Source organism: Stigmatopora argus, chromosome 12, assembly GCF_051989625.1.
Source record: "Stigmatopora argus isolate UIUO_Sarg chromosome 12, RoL_Sarg_1.0, whole genome shotgun sequence".
Taxonomy (NCBI): domain Eukaryota; kingdom Metazoa; phylum Chordata; class Actinopteri; order Syngnathiformes; family Syngnathidae; genus Stigmatopora; species Stigmatopora argus.
This window is the reverse complement of record NC_135398.1, coordinates 10,914,109-10,931,635: the sequence shown is the minus strand read 5'-3', so window position 1 is coordinate 10,931,635 and position 17,527 is coordinate 10,914,109. Positions and strand designations below refer to the sequence as shown.

The 17,527-nt window shown below is 39.5% G+C and overlaps 1 protein-coding gene across 12 annotated transcripts in view; it reads right to left on the bottom strand.

The window, feature by feature from the left end:
- The window catches only part of adgrl2b.1 (adhesion G protein-coupled receptor L2b, tandem duplicate 1), a 99,619-nt gene that overhangs the window by 35,139 nt on the left and 46,953 nt on the right, over positions 1-17,527 (bottom strand). For 8 of the 12 annotated variants that reach the window (XM_077614782.1, XM_077614784.1, XM_077614783.1 and 5 more), the window contains exons 4-8: positions 16,357-16,466; positions 14,498-14,512; positions 11,759-12,559; positions 2,670-2,972; positions 924-1,024 (exon numbers count right to left, since the gene is read on the bottom strand). In XM_077614782.1, coding sequence (XP_077470908.1) covers positions 924-1,024; positions 2,670-2,972; positions 11,759-12,559; positions 14,498-14,512; positions 16,357-16,466 — 1,330 coding nt within the window. The remainder of the gene's footprint in view (positions 1-923; positions 1,025-2,669; positions 2,973-11,758; positions 12,560-14,497; positions 14,513-16,356; positions 16,467-17,527) is intronic. The other 4 variants (XM_077614788.1, XM_077614787.1, XM_077614778.1 and 1 more) reach the window with 1 other exon arrangement.

Below are 17,527 nucleotides of genomic sequence, written 5' to 3'. Positions count from 1 at the left end.
CATTGTTTTTTATTTTATTTTTTTGAGAATCAAAGCGGACAAATCACTGTAGAAATAAGCTGTCGTTCTTTGATTGTCGCCAACAAACGGCTGCCTCCTTGACTCCAGACACCTGAGGCTCGTTTGTTGCTTGTGAGATCGCAAATGTATCATTCTCAGATGTTTGCATGTTTATCAATGCCTTAAAGGGGAAAGATACTTTTTATGGTCATTGCATCCAAGTATTACATTTCAAAGTAATACCTATAAAGGGGCAATCGGGGTGTTACAGAAAAAAATATTGGATTCCGGGAATTTTATTTTTTTAATTGTGATTGTTACGTTTGTCTGCGTATATTTTGGGCTATGGCGCTCAGTTAGAAATTTAAAAAAACAGTTACTGTTACATGACAAAAATAAATAAATAATTAAATTAAATTATTATTAATTTAAAAATTAGAAATGAATAATACCATTAGAATATATTAGTTGTTTTGTTTTACAACTAGGGTCTGATTTGTGCTGCTTAGCTTTAATAAACAGGAGTCCAAGTTATTTTGATTAAATAAACCAGAGAAACTATTTTGTTTACTTAAATTAGTTATTCTTGTTTTCTTTCTTAAAACAGATTGGTGTTACTATCTTTCATTAAACGAGGGTTGATACAAATGGTATTATTTTGGTGTTTGTAAGATTATTCCTCCATAAACAGTATCCGATTGTTCAAACACTGCAATAAAATCAAAAAGCAACAACAAAAACAAAAATTAAATAAATAAAATAAAACTGCCTTTAGTCAGTAAACTGTTTCAGTTGCTGATGGCACACGCAAATTCAGATTTTTCAGAAAAAAATTCATTTTCCGGAAGGCATCCCTTTTAGCAGTCAAGCCATTTTTCTTTTACAGTAAATTTTAGCAAATGGCATTCAGTTTTTGCCCATACCTTTTGTGCCACTTGAGTCACCCAGTGCGAAGTGCAGTTGCTAAGGTCTGGGCCTCTGGAGCACCAGTTCCCTGCCACCGTGCACAGAAAGGAGGCAACACCTGTGGTAGCAGAGAGCAAACAGACATTGGAAGGAGACCAGAACAGCCACGCTGGTGTATGTTCTCGCTTAGCTTTCATTGACACACACTGATCACAAAACTTGCTGCAGGAAACTGAGTGAGTGCACATTTACAAACATTCTTAAAGCCTATTTTTTTTAAGGAAAGGGAAAATAATCATAGCGGGAGTAGTCTTCAACAGTCGCCTTTTAATGAAGCAGAAGGAGAAACCCAACTGTTTGCTGTGAAGAGATATTTGAGATGCTTCGAAAGAGGATAAAAACACAAGATTACAGCTAATGAGTGCCTATTCTCTGACAACAGTGACACCATGTGTAGTCCTTTTCCCTTTTTAACCCTCGTCAGTTGAAACAAAAATATCAATCCAGCTTTGATCTGGCGCTATTTAATTTGACAGTGCTGTCACTGTATGTATGTGTGTGTGTGTGAGTGTGTGACGGGGTGCGAAGGTAACTTTCTGCGCGGCTAACTTGATTGTCAGCCCAGTCGCATAATGGCCATCAGCGCGCCATTGCTGCTGGCTTTGATGTCGGACACTTTCAGCAACTGGAACTAATTCTTATCTAATATGACCGTGTGGATACACTCATGCAATTACGTCTCCCAGATAGCAGAATTAATGGCGCTTATCACGAGGCTGTGGTTTTCTGTCCATGCACTGCTGCTTTACATTTCCCCTCAAAGGAAAGAGTTAGAGGGTAAAAGTGTCGCCATGATAAAACCTCTATATTAACTGTGCAGACATTTTTTAAGTAAAACCTCAGAGTCGGAGTCATGTTTATTGTGGCTAAATGGAGACATTTGCTGAGCTGAGCACAATCCTGCCAATGGAAAAAAAATACATTGCAAAAATAAATCATGGCTAAAGTAAACATCAATAAAACAAGCACAATGATGTTTTCTCAGAACAACAAAATGTTGTTTAGTTTTACTAAACCATTGGCCATTGTTGTTTAATTTTTAGAAAACTACCAATAGATAGTTATCATGCCATGTGGAAGTAAATTTAAAGTTCTTGGCTGTGTTCATTGTATTTGTTAAAACAATGTCGACCATGCCATGTTTGAAATACATAAATGTGTAAAATAAGAGAAAACTGTTCCCTGATGCATACTTAGATATTTGTTCATGCCTAACTTAAGGTGTCAACATTCTTTTTAAAACTGAGACGTATTTGTATTTATTATTGAGTGATTAATGCAGAGAATTAGAGGTTTGATACACACTTGGAATTACTTGGGATTACTTTTTACTTGCCTTACCTTTTATTGTATAGGATTATTTCTAATTGTGACGCGCAACTATTACTGAAAAGGGCTCAGCAGCGACGGTACTTCCAGCCACTGTTGAGGAAGCGAAGCCATCAATGGTTAAGGCATTTCTAACCAGCAGACACTGAATTCGTCTTGTTACCATTCATTATAGTGTGCATTGATGTTGCTACATAGAAGAAGAAAAAATGCGAGTGGCTTGACAGTAAGGATTTCTAAATCCTAGGCTATTGAGTTGTCTTTGAAGGCGGGAGAGCATGATGTTGACGATGCCTGCCGTACACGATAAAGATACTTTAAGCGGTTTTGAAGCTACACAATTGAATAATCGAGCAATCAGACGACAAACTAACCTTTGGTTCCTTTGGGACAGGGTCTTTCCACAGCTGAGCTTGTGTGGGACTGGGGCCAGTCGATTCCCCGCAGCCGGGTGGCCTCACAGAAACGTTTGGGAGTGGGGGGTAACTCTGGAACGGCGGGCTCTGCCGTCGCCAAGCCTCGGGTGTCCTCGAACGGATCCCTTCCATCCCTAGGGTCCGCTCCACCTCCTAAGGTTGGGTCACCTTGACTCTTCGCTGTGGGTGCAGCTGTGGCGGACATGATGGTGGTGGTTTTCTCCGGTGGTTTGGAGATGGGGAATTCGCCCACTGGTGACACTGAATTGAACAAAACCGAGGTTTTAGCAGGAGAAAAGTAAATACTGGCCTTTATTTGCAAATCTTTTTTCAGTTTTTTCTTTTATGAATCAGGAATGATTGTTGTTATTCTTGATTTTGTTTTAACCGAGATAATAATAGTGGCTATTGGTATTTGGCATTCATCATCTGACATTTTTTTCATTCCAAGCCATGAATAAGATATTTTGACACATAAAAGCCAACACTTTCCTGACAAGATTCGCTACCTTGAATTGATTAAATGTCAGCAGTGGAGACAAAGCCTATTTGCTTTTGGCTTTTTGTATTTTCTTTTCCCTTTTTGAGTAATACAGCTGCGTTGGCAAACCCAACCCACCCGTTAAAAAGACCCTCAAACATCGGCAGCATCACGAATAAATAGTATTGAGTCTGCAAAGTCAATCTATGCATTAAAAGGGTCCAACAGGCATGCTAAGGCAATTTGTTTTCTGCCTGGCGCAGGTGCTGCCAAGATGAGATGCTATCTCCCGCAGAGTGCCTGGAGATAGAAAATGCCAGGAAATGAGGGCAGAAATTGGGGCAGAAAAGGGTGGGAAGCAGTCGGATTGGCCAATATCAAGACAAGAGCCATGTGGATGGTCACTTGTCTCTTCCTCGCTACAACAGGCAGATTATATTGTCAGATAAAAGCAGCTTTCCACAATGAGGTCTGGCGATGTGCGCCGTCTTCAGCGATTGTTCGAAAATGCAATATCATGCTATCCGACACTCCATTATCACACACACATCTCCCTTTCCTGGGGGACGAGGCCCACCGTTGCATTCACACTAATCAGTCTGGCAGGGGAATATTTGCTTTCTCATTCAAAGTGAAATAGATGAGTTTATTACAAAGCCAAAGGGTGGTGGCGGTACCGGTCACAAGGCCACAGCTGTTCGCTATGAGGAAAATAAATATAAAAGTCCAGGACCACCCCATAGAAAGTCACAATGGTAACATTTCCCCACAGCAACCTTTCTGCTTGGCATGAGCTTCAGCTAATTACCTTACGCTCATTCAGTCATTGTGCGCATGTCAGCCACACATTTGCAGGTTGGCCTTACTGAATGTGGCTGCCATGAAACCCAGTGTGCGTAGGCCGTAGGAGGTGAGGGTTACTACAATAAAACTCTTTAGTTACCACTGATGAGTGTAAAAGAAAAGCTCGGGTGAAATGATGTAAGAGGAATATTACTAAATAACATCACCGAAATGACCAAAGTTGTCAAGGATTTAATTTTATTGTAGACTAATTGTGCTCCACAAACTTAATGGTCAACAGCCCCAATGTCATTTTCAGTCAATTTTTTTATGATGAGTCGATGCATGGAATCAGGTCACAAATCTGAAAGTCTTGAGTAAGTTTTAACAAATGTTTAAACCCTAAAGCCACTTTACCTTGGGCATGTCGATTCCAGTCATAAATTAAGTCCACCTATTTAATGCAGTTTTTCCCATATTTGAACTCTACTGATAAATAGAGAATGAAAACACGGTAATGATAAAAACATGTTGTTTTCTATGCATGTATATCTTATTAGGTCTTGTGCTAAGTCTTTCTCAAGTCCTTCGGTTTTGTCAAGTAATATGTCGGCACAGTGACGTGCCGTTTTGAGTCTACATCGCAATGTGCAAATGCTCAAAATATCAGCAGTGTATGGCTTACAATGAATCAAATGTACGTGCAAGATTTCCGCAAAAAGATCAAGCTAGTAAAATCCCTATTTTGGTCTCTTAAAATAAGTCATTTTTTTTTCAGAATTTTCAGGACACCAAAAACTGAACCATTTGTTCAATCGAGTTAATCATTGGGGTAAAAATATATATTTTAAGAAGGTGATAGTAAACATGGCCAAAGGGTGCAGAAGATGTATGTAGTATTGTTGTGCGTATTCATTTCCATGACAACTTTTTCTACTCATGACATTGCCGCTGGCCACAGTTATAAGCAGCTACTGGACTTGGCATTCATTGATAGTACAGCCTTTTTCTGCCTTTAACATGGCTCTGTGAATAGAACGGTTGTATTTGAAGAAACATTTACAATTCCAGATGTGACAATGTTGTCTTGCGATTACATCCTGAAGCAGACATTTGAACCTATTTTATTTTGTTTCGTTTTCCTGTCTGTTGAGTATTCTTTCCATTAGTGCAAGCCTAGCAGAAGTCCACATCCTGTCGCAGAGCGAGGTAATGGTTGAGATGAGTGTGCTGTGTGCAGCTCGACAATATGTCAATACTTGGCATTCTTTTACTTCCACAGCAGACGTAAGCGGCAGGCTGCCTTTCTAATAGTATGTGTTTACCGTACGAGCCCAGCTGCTGCCAAAAGCTATTTATGGGTAGGATCGATTGGTCTTCCGAAATTGTATTTTTTTGCCCCCAATCTACGCAGTGTTTTATGACAGACTTCTTCCTTCTTCCTGTACTGCTGTATTTTAGATCTTGTAGTGTATTTCCAGAAAGGAGGCCGGTAAAAGTGCAACATATAATAATTGCAAAATGCTTGTAAAACAAAGTGGAGAAAGAAAGCTAATGGAGTCTTACAACCTTGAGGAATAAAAGCAAATCACCCCGCCTTGCCTGGGAATAAGTTTAGATCCATACAACCTTGCAAATACTGTTATTTTACTGTGTCGTCTTTCTCTGTCTTGGTTTATATATGGAAACATCATGGTACAAAAAATGGGAAAGTATTTGGACATTTATAGTGGTCAGACAATAGTTCGAAATATGAAGTATGAAAATATGGGATTTGCAATTTTTAAACACAAAAACATGACTACGCTCATGAGCACAGCCAAATCTTGACATAACGTTGAAGGTCCCGTAACATTCTAATTTTCCCCAACATGCTCTCAACATGGGCAAACTGTCCAGCCAGACACCAGAATAAATGGCTCATAAGCCGTCTTTTACCATTAATTTACTAACAACAAATTACAGCATAAAGCCCAACAAGTCTGTGTAATTGTTATAAATCCTGAAAAAAATGCCTTTAAGTCCAATCCTCTTGGTGTAATGGCAAAAAAGAGGTAAATATTACCCTATTTAAATGACACACAAAGTAGTCAAGAATAGCAACATTATGTTTTGTCATTTGTGGAACTGGCATCCTTACTCTCAAGAAATGTTTTTATAGTCAAAATGTCAGGAAAAAGGAGGATAAAACTATGATAAAATACGATAAAATAAGTAACAACAGTTTAAATCATGAATATATGTAGTTTAACTCAATTTCTGCCAAAATACCTAGTTTCAGACGGTTTCAGCCGGGTCTCCTAAGACTTGACTTTCTTTTGTAGGTAGGTTAAAAACTGAAGCAATACTAACAGCTGCTTAGTGTTCCTTATTACATGTTCGACTTAGAAAATTCAAATAAAATTCTACTTAGAAATGTGAATAAATCAAATAACTGAGCTTGACATCCAAAATGATTCTAAGTAGGTACTGTTATACCACAGCAGGGAGAAAAGATGGTTGTTGGTTAGCCTTTTATTTGTGGATTAAAAAAAGAGGTAACTACAATTGCTCGTTTTGTCTTTTTCACCTGGGGCCTGAGTTGTTAATTAATGACAGCGAAACCAATCCCACAAGACATGAATTTTAAATCAGGCCTTTCTTTTTCTTCACTGCCGTTCCGCTTTTCAGTCGAGGTTTTGCGGCGTGGAAGGCAGCAAGAGACATGACGATTCATGTGCTGTTACTAACTTAGGAATATTATTTCTGGAGATGAAAAAGTGGCCTTTCCAACGATCGTGACACAATTTTGAAGAGTGGCAGACAGAAAAAGCTCCACTGGACGTAATTTATGAGGCCTGAAAGGAAATTTGGTGGACTCGCAGACATTGCACTTTCAAGAAAGAGGGCTTTACGACTACTCAGAATAAAACACATACAAAAAGAAGCAGAAATACATGTCCACAAATAGTGGCTGAGTGTTTATTCAAAGGATGTGCTCTTCTTTTGGTGGGCAATTGGGTTTAAATGGGCTTTTCTGTTAACTTTATATTATCAATGTGCAAACCATAGTGATTTTCGCCTTAAAGTGAGCTATTTATTAGTTATGCACTATAGTAGCTCCATGTCATTAGATTTGAAGATTTGCCTCAACATCATTGTGGTTCAAGTCTACTGTTACGTAATTTGCTCTTAAAGATGCCTGGTCCATGCTAAAAGCCCATTTATTTTAACACTGCACAGGAAGGTAGCTGTCAACATCCTGGTAAGGCTGTCTTGCAGATGTGCCTCAGTAAGTGTTGGTGTTTTTATAGCACCAGAGTTCAAAATTATTTACTCAATTTCTCCATGTAAGGCAAGCACAAATTTTCTTCTTAGGTACGGAGGGACTAAATATGACACAGTGTCAATTAGTTAAGGGCCCACACTTTGAAAAAGTATGATGCACTCTGCATCTCTGTCGTCAAATGGTATGGACAACAAGCATATTGGCTTTGAAGCTTAATGCATTCATGCAACTCGAATGCTCACCTTGAGGCATCATTCATGGATGTGAAAGTAAATCAGAGTGCAGTGGGCTGGCATGCACAGCGGCTGTAAAAACCATCAGCTGGAAGAAGCACGCAGGGAAAGTCAGGCTTAGTTTGACATTTCAATTCAAAGCGTACACCCCTTGATTGCTTATGACACGTCGTCAGCTTACGGCAAGTTCCTTTTGAATGCCCAAATCACAACGTTACCTGGAAGACACATTATTTTTTCCCACTTCGCTCCGTGTTAGCTTGAAACACTCCTGGTAATTATCGGCTCTTCTGAATTATTTATTCCCTAAAGAAACCAGTTCATTTCCTTGTACACAACAGAGGCGGCCTCACAGACGCTGCCTGCCTTTGGTGTTTCGCCTTGCTTTCAAAGGAGGCTGATAGATCAATCCTTGTCATTTTGTCTTGGCAATTCATTTGCAGACATTTATTTTAATGACGTGTGAACTATTTGGAGCAATAGCCGATGTGATCGATAAGGGGACTGATGTTTGCTAATCACATCAATCAAGAACGGAATTAGGGCGAGAGCAGTATTACAAACACAAGTGCAAAGGAATACCAACAAGGTGAGCAATGATTAACTTGACCAAAGAGGCTTTGCTGTCATCACTGGGCTGATTATGTTAAAGCTCCCTAACGTTGTGAAAGGTGGAGCGTGACCAAGGGATGACCATGATATCAAATTCCTTGAGATAAAGGTGCAATTCAGAGGATTTTTATCCATTTGTTGACAAATTTGTTCTACAAAGCTCTCAGATAATACAGCTCAAGTCAGGTAGGTATAAAGGCGGTCATGAAGCAAGCAATGTTGGCCTTATTCAAAATCTATCAGTCAGAACACGACAACCTTACAAATAATAGAAAATAAGAAGGGATTTCAGTATTTACAAATCGCCAAGGACACACATTTAATCTGAAGAACGAAATGAGAACAAGGTGTCACCTGTTCTTCATCTAAAAAGCAAACAAACAACAATCTTACTTGCCCCAGGTCCACTTCAAATTTGTGTTGCCCATTGGGACATAGTATTGCAGCATTTAACATCAATAAAGTTTATGTCTGGAGATTTACTTTCCTGCAAAAACAATTATTATCTGACAGGAGACGAAAAGGAGAGCAGTCTAGCGCTTTCCTGACTCATTGGTGTAAGGCTGTGTGATCTACTATTGCCACTTCTATATCGTACACTACCCAGTTGAACTAATCAATTGGGCCAAAGACCCTCGAAAAAACAGCACAGGATTAGGCGGGTTCCTCTATTTGTTTTAAAGCAGACAGGGAGACACTTTATCTGAGAGGTTAGCACAAATATGCAGTTATTACCATGCAGTGAAAACTATACAAAAGAGCTACACTCGTTGGATTGGATTTTACCACCCAAAAAAAGAACTGCATTACATTCAGATTAGAAACTTGTGACAAAATGACTCGCTGTCGCATTGTAATGACATTTCAACAAAGAAAAAGAGAAATGCACTATGGTCAATGAATCTTAACGACTACAATTAATTCCCTTTACGCTTGGAGTGCTCCCTGGTTTCAAGTACTGACATTATTTCTCCGCCATTAGATTACTCTGCAGAATAGGTCGTTCTAACCGAGGGAACGTCACCGGCTCCCATAAATCTTGAAGACATAGGTGTACATATGACGGGCCAATTATTTTCAAATGGTGGTCCACGGAGGAAAAGATTGTATCTTACGACATTTTGAAAAAATGTGCCCTTAAAAAATGTGGCGAGGGACACAGCACATCACAAAGATGCATTTCTTATTTAAAACAATGAAAGTAGCGCTCCTACTTAGAAGGATAAATAAAATAAGGAAGCATGTTCAGTCCGCTTCTTTGAGGGAATGCACTGTTCCTGCCATTCCAATGTAATGTGGTGTTTATGTTTACCGAGGCATAACGGTAGCTGAGAGAGCATATAAAGCAGCCCTTGGAAAAGCTCCGTGATGGCCAGTTTCTTCCTTCCCACAGGCTCTTCTGGAACGAACAGGGTGATTATGATCCACTAGTTAATTACATTAGTATACATCAGAAGACTAACACTTAAGCAGGCAGAAGAACTGAGTATTTTATACAACATCCACATCATTAAACTGTTAATGCAGGAACTTCAGCAAAAACAGATTTAAAATTGAAGCCCCACCCCCACGTCCCCCACCGGGCGTGTGGAGTTATGGTGCTGGACAGATTCCAGGCTCCAGCGGGAAAACAAACAGACGTGTTGACAAGGGGCCAGAGTTCAGGAGCACACAGCCCCCATTGAGGCTTTGACGACAAGACCCTTCGACAAGGCTGCGTCTACAATCGCATTTCCAGCTGGCATCCAGAGGTGCCGGTTCGTAATGTGGAAGCGCAACCTGATATGCGACTATGACGTCAAGTCAGGTCAAGAAGGGTTTTTTTTCCACCAAGCTGGCTTTGCGCAACAAAGGATAATTGCAGCCCTAATCAGTCAGATGTATAGTCACTTTTCGTTTCTTTTAAATTAAACTTAACACCAAACACACAAAATAAAAATTGATAGAAATGGTCATTTTCTATTGCATCTAACAACAAAAGACAAATTTCATTTTTTGAAAGGCTTGGCTACAGTAATGCCAAGAATGTCATAGAATAAAGTTGTCTTGCATGAATGTACATCAAAAGTTGTCAGATCACCAGGATATAATAAAAGAATAATCATAAATGGGGTAAATTTAACTATTCATGTTAAAAACTCTATTCTTCTACAAGATGGAAATATGTTGTCCATGAAAAGCATTCGGCAAAATGCATACCTCAATTTCCTGCAAAGATGCCTTTCCATTGAAATTATAGAAGCTCAGCTGAATGAAGATACATAATCAGATACCTTTTAAACTATAATATATATGGATGTCCATGCATTTCAGGTCCACCTTCAACGCACTCCATTGAATAATAAAATCTTGGAAATTCTACACTATTACTGGTCAGAAAATATAGTGCTACAAAAGTAAGGTAAACAGTTCCTGTGGCCCTACTGTTGCTGCTATGGCAACCAAACTTGAAGTTCAGGAGGAGACGATAAAGTGTGACACATTGCTCACCAATACTTCTCAGACATATTTCCGCCATGAGAGGCAAGGTTCAAGAGGCCAGTGACGATAACTGTATTGGATAAGACCAGGGATTAAAGAATGAGATAGGGACCGAGCCTTTGCGGGGGCGAGTGTGAGGGTTTTGGTGGAGATGCAATTGCCCTGGGAGACAGTTCTCATTGCAGGGTGAATCTGTCATTTCGTACTGGATTTCTGACACACCAAACCCTCCCCAGATTAGTTTCTGAACGTTAAATTAGTGCACACACATACTGACAATCGGGGCAAATAGAATAATTCTCCTTCACTTGCAATCAAGTTTAGCAATCTAGTTTATTAGATGTCTGTAATTCGGAAGTTATCTTGTCAGGTATTTCAATAGTTGTTTTTGTTTTTATTTCTCCCCCATCTAGTCAATTTTCAGTATTTAGATGTCCCATTATTTACCAGTTAACATCATCTTTCTCTATTTCTTATTATTATTTCTGGCTGTCAAGATGCCTTTTGGGAACATACTGCATCTTACAGCTCAGTATCAATATAGATTGTTGGTGGGTCGGGAATATGTTGAAGGCACATCCATTTTGCTTCCCTTATCTTGTGTATCTCACTTTATAAATGTTGCTTAAGTCACATGAATCAGTAGGTATGTACCCAGCCTGAGTCCGGTAAGCGTTCATCATAAAAACCCTACTTTCTCTCAGGGGAAATTTTTTCACAAATAATAACTGGGCCTCATACTGGTAGAAAAACATGAACAATCTCACAAAAGCAGAGTATAATAGATATTACAAGTGGAGTTAAAGTACCTTGGAGTCAACACAATATATGCCTGTTGATTCTTGGGAGATTCAAATGACTAAGCAGATGACTACATATTTAGATATAACCCTCTCTGGATTTGGGACAGAAAAAAGCAAGTACCAAACTATAAATTTTTTAAAATTAAAAGGTCGATGTCAAAGACCACATAGATTAAGAATCAGATTATCTTGAGGTTCTTATAGTTAAATTAAATAACTTCCTTCAAACTGTTAGGGAAACATGGGATTAAAGTGAATTAAAATGACTACGCTATGGGGAAAAACCTCACTGCTTTATCTGAAGCGTTAGAGTCGGAACATGAAACATGAAAAGCCTTTCTGATAATGTAGTAGAAAGACAACCAAATAGAAAAAATAACTCTCACCTTCGACAGGATCAGGCGGTGCGAAGTTGAGGTCATAGCGAAGGATGTAAAAGTTATTCCACACATATAACTGGTTGTCTCTGGGGTTGTAATCCACAGCCGTGATGTATTGGTACTGGTTAGGGAAGCTTATGTCTGTGTATTCGCCTTGGCTCAACTTGGTGTTGTATATGTAATCAATCTGGCTGTTGCCACCCTCAAGCTCACTCTCTTCATAGGTGGAGCGCACCACGTGCAGCACACCGCACACCATGAAGGCATTGGATGCTGAGCGCTTGTCATAGGCTGTGTCCCATGAGGCCTCGAAGCGCAGCGTGTAGGGGTTGAGCTGGCTCACAACGATTCGCCCGTTATTCTGCTCTGTGGCATAAATGACCCACAGGCCCCTCTCGTCCACCGCGAGGTCAATGTCAGTCTTGCCCCCCCAGCGATATGGCGATGTGTCATGGTAGTTTGCGTTGTTGACGATGGCTTCGCCACTTTTGATGCGTGTGCGCAGGTCGAACTTGACGATGTTGCGTGTGCGCTCCTTGTTAAAGAAGATGGCGCCGTCATAGGCCACGAAGCCAGTGCCATCTACCCGATGGGGCAATTTGTATGTGGTGGTCTGACGGTTGTTTTGGAAGTCCTCCAGGGAGGCGTACTCGATGAGGGTGTCGGTGCGGTAAGGCGTCCACGGCATGAAGAAGACCTTGTCCCCAGCTTGTAGTGGATCTCTGCACCACGATCCCGCTTGTTGCTCTGCCTCGTACAGGAAGGTGGCGTCGCCAATGCCCTTCAGGGTCCCAGGACAAATGAAGACTAGCGGAAGAGAGAGAAAATAAGGCTAGTGATCATTGGGAAATATCAGCATCATCTTTGGTGCTGTTCATTAAAGAGTTTGGTGAAATCTTGATACTTCCAAATAGAACAAAATTACGAGGAGGAAAACATTAATAATCCTGTAAACAAAAGGCACTACAAATGGATTTTTACACTCCGTCTCTAAAATCAGCCTGTAGCCCCTTTCATACAGTGCATCGAATGTGGCCTCTCTTACAGCGCTAATTGGTCTTGTGTGCTAGACAGATTTTATATGGAAATAGCCACCTGTCTCTGGTTTCACCAAGCTATTGAAAATTTGGTGGGGATGCGTATCATGAAAGGATGCAAGAGAAAAGACAAATGAGCAAATGTAGAATGTACATTTAATTGCCCATTTCATTTACTCCCTTGCCTCGCAGTACTGGGTTTAGGGTATTAAGTTAGCATGGAACTTTCATGGCTTGCAGCATGACAGGTGTTTTGCTGCTTGTGAGTAGTTGGCCGAGACCAGGGTGTGAAGTTAGGCCCAAGGCATCTAATTATCTAATCCTAGCAAGATACAACCGCTTTGTTAACAAGCCTTCGTCATATCCCACTAAAGCAAGTGTTAATTTAGAGATATGTGCGGAAATAAATGGCACCTCTAGTTTTTTTTGGGGGGGGATTACTGTTTGAAAGGGGCTAAAGTCTGACAACAAGTCCACATAAAAGGATTATTTTAATATGATGTACATGCATGAAACAAAATAAATGAGGCTTTATGTCTTTGTGAGAAAGAAAAAATAAACAACACGTCAATGGCAGCAAAGCAGATGAAAACTAAGCAGAGGGAATAATACAGAAGCACAGGATTGTCACCACATCTTTGGGAACAAAAGGAAGCACTGATGGCTGGCCGCAGCCCTTAATGGTCATGTTTTTCTTTTTAGTACGTTGTGGATTATTGTGATCATGAGTCTCAGCCAGCCATCACTGCCAGCACATAATGTGCTGTATATACTAAATACAGGATTCACACTTTTGAATCTCATAAATGTATTTTTTTTCTGGGGAGGGGCTTTTCTTTTTAATTGGTATGACATCTCAAACATCTAAATAATAGAAAATACTGATCGCAGTGTGGTACTCAGCTTTGACCAGTTTCACATCCATCAACACAAGTTTTAGTGTACACGCTGATGATCATAGCAGGCTACACTAAAAGTCCTAAGGCCAGAAATTTGAGGGGGACGGTCGACCAAGTTATTTCAAAGCAGACAAATTCTATGAATTCCAGGGCTTGACCTCTACTAAGACAACTCAATCAAAAGCAATACAAATAACAGTAGGTATCCAAGAAAGACTTGCAATGCTTAAGACTTTTTGTGCAAGACATCGAATGTTGCGAAGGTTTACTGTGGAAGTTTACGTATTCATTGGGAAATAATAACCAACAAACAGGGTTGCAAGGGCCAATTCACTTTACATGTTCTTATTGTGTTCATAAGTGGATACTCAGAATCATTTATAATGCCAAGTCAAAAATTCAATGTAAGGACGTGTCATGAAAACAGTTGAGTAAGGGCCCCTATTGTTACTTTTACTATTTTTTCAGAAACTTCATGCACCCATGTGAACCCTGTACATAGGAAAACGAGCTCATTTTTCAAGGGTTCATATGATGGAAAAGCCAGAGACCCTGGAAAAATCAGCACCCAACCGTCAGTTTTTGTGAGTGAGTTTCATTTATCTGGAAAACGCTCCATTTGTTTCATCAATGAAAAATTTGGCAGTCCATATGTGCAAACAATCCTCCTTTGGGTGTAGATTTGTCAGTGGGAGGTGGGGAACTTGTAGGGGGTTGAGGTTGGGGCTGTAGTCAACACGACAGAACACGGAGAAGACAAAGAAGGAAGGGGGGAGTTTTGTAGCGGTGTATGAACCACTGATGTTTACCTTTTTGCTCCACTTCTATTTCAGGCGGTGATTAGAAAGAAAGGAAAAAAAGTAAAATAGGGAGAGAATAGAGGTTATCATGAGTCATCTGGCATGTCGAAGGAGAGAATTAGCTGTGATAGGATGCGACCCTGACACGAACTGTGCATATTCTCCTTTTTATGGGAAGATGTACTATTGGAAAAAAACAAATATGTCAGTTAATGAACAGTCATGCACACGTTTCCTTATGTCTTAACCGGGCGATAAAAATGAAATAAAAATAAATAAATAAAATACTACTATTAACAGGTGCTAAAACAATGCAGTGCTAATGATACAGCTTTGAAAAAGGTTGCTATGGTGCAAGTTATATTTATGATCATTCGCAGCTGCTGGGCAGAGAGACTGCATGAAAAATTGCAGGTTAGACAGCAAAGGAGGTTAGTGGCAGAAGGTGAACGGGAGGTCTGTTTGAAAGAAAGGGGAATGCACACCAAAAATGAATATGTCTTACAAGTGTTTACAATTCATCAACGCTAAGCACTTTCACAGGGACGCGCATGAATCTCGGCTGCGCTCTAATAAACTCATCTCAAACAAGCTTTCAAGCAGGATTTATGCTCGTCATAAACGCAGACGGCGTTTAGAACGCTAAAAAAAATACTAAAGTGAATTGAATGGATATCCGGCAAAATGCTACACATCTCGAATATAGCGTGTCATTTTATTTACCAAGGTACAGAATTCTCCTTCACTTCTATGCTTTTACAATGCAGTAGACATTTGACGAGAGGCATTCAATTGCTCTTACAGTAACAACAATAAATTGAGGTTTAGCGGCATAAAACCTAATTGGCAAAATGAAAAAGATCAAATCTTGCTGTTGGAAATTTGTGGAAATGTATTTTTCCTTTAATCATGAAGAAAGGAATAATAATCATCTTTTTCATTTTGCTATTAAAATGTATCTATAAATAGTGCAATAATTAAAAGATAGACGTGGATTATCTTAAGAAAGTATACATATGATAAATTATCGTTGTAATTTGTTATTTAAAAACACTCATCTGTTTAAAATGAACAAATAAATATGAATTTTTAGGTCCTAATGGCAACATAAGTAATAATAAACACTATAATACTACAACAATAAAAAAAACAAAAAACATTCCTTAGCAGGCTTCCAACATCTTAAGTAAAAGTTGTAAAAATAAAGACCAACCCCCATCACCAACCAAAAGAAAAAACAAAAACAAAAAAAGTAAGACTTGGGAAATTCAATTCAAGACATCTTAATGGCAATTACATCCTTACTTTTAAAATTATTAGTGCCCTTTCTGTGGCAATTCCACCTATGTATCATTATAGGTATTTTATTATTTTCAACAAAAATGAAAACAATTATTTAGTCAAGTACAGGTAAAACACATTAGAAATTTTCAACTACGACTATATAAAAGAAAATGTCTTATCCCTTAAAATACTAAAATATGTATGCTGATTTAATTAATTAAAGAAAATGAATGCCTGCATTGTTGTAGTTACATAAAAAACTAAATAAGACATTTATATTGGCACTTCAGTTTTGCAACCCTCTATTGTCACCTCGGTTATAAGTTACATTATATTTAGCACTAACTAAATCAGCTGTGACCTGAGTGATTATTTTTTTCCTCGCAGTGCTGCATTTTGTCACAGTGGTCCCTTGGCGGGCCATTGCTTATAATTGCCATAAAATAACAGCAGCGCTTTAGAGCTTGTAATGTTGGCGCCATAACACAAAGTGACACGCCACGCTCTGTGACATGCGTTTAATAAAAATCACAACACACAATAACAACAGCAGCAGCATCATTCATCGTAGTGGTAATACTTACTATAGGGAACACACTCATACTGGACCTCTAAGTACTTGTAGGTGCCGGGGCATGGATCGGGAAAGACATCAGAGCCAGTGACAACCACACACTGCGTACGGTTGTTGCACCTGGAGGGAATAAGACAAGATTGACCACAGATGTCATCACCCGCAGGGAGATCAGGCGGCACAGGCGGCGGTCGTGAGAAGTCGTAGCTCGTCATTATGGCAACGTGTGATGCTACCTTCAAGTTTCCATACCCTAAAACTAGACTGTTGCCTATTTTTTGTGACTTGATTTGATTTTGACCCTGTGTGGCTAGTGCTGGTCTTGCAAGTGTTTGACGATGTTGAGATAAAACTCGTACGGAGAATAGCGACAATGTAGACTTTGGCCTTTGATAATCACAATTATGTATTTTTGTTGTTTCTTAAATGACTCGTGAAATTGATTCTTATGTTACCATTAGTGATTTCCCGATTCGATATTCAGTATCGGTATCGGGGCCTGGTACGGCTATTTTTAGAGTATCGGACAGTATCGGATTTGGTCACAAGATTGGATTTGATCCAGTAGCCGCGTGTGTTTCAGTACCATGGTGCTTTTCATCTGCTGTAAAATCAAACTACTACCCAAACAAGTCCGCTGAGTGGGATTACTTCTCTTTAGAAACTAATCATAGTAACAGAGCATCCTGTAACATTTGTAAACAGAGCAATTCATGAGGAAATACCAGCAGGGCTCTTCCATTCAACACATCTGCCTCTCAATTCATTAGTTGAGGATTCTTATCTTTGAATCTCTCCTTCCTGTGCAGAGTTTACATTTTTACCCTGTGTTCACCTGGATTTTCTCTGGGTACTCTAGATTCCAATAATAGCAACATGAGGTTACTTGAAGTGTAACTTGATTTGAGGTGTGAATTTAAATGCTCCATCAGTCCCCTGCAATTGGCTGCTGTCCAACCAAGGTGCATGTGCCTCCCATAATGGTAACAGTAATTAAATCCTGGAAAATGTGTCATGACAATGATTGATGTCAATGGGAAACTTGGAGGTACCACTGTAAAAGGCCTGTCGCGTGTGCGTAAATGCAGACATTGCGGGTTGAGAGCTCATAAAAATAGCAGCTAAAGACATGTCAGGTATTAGAGCTGGTATTTCCTCTAACGTCTGCGTCTATGGAGAGG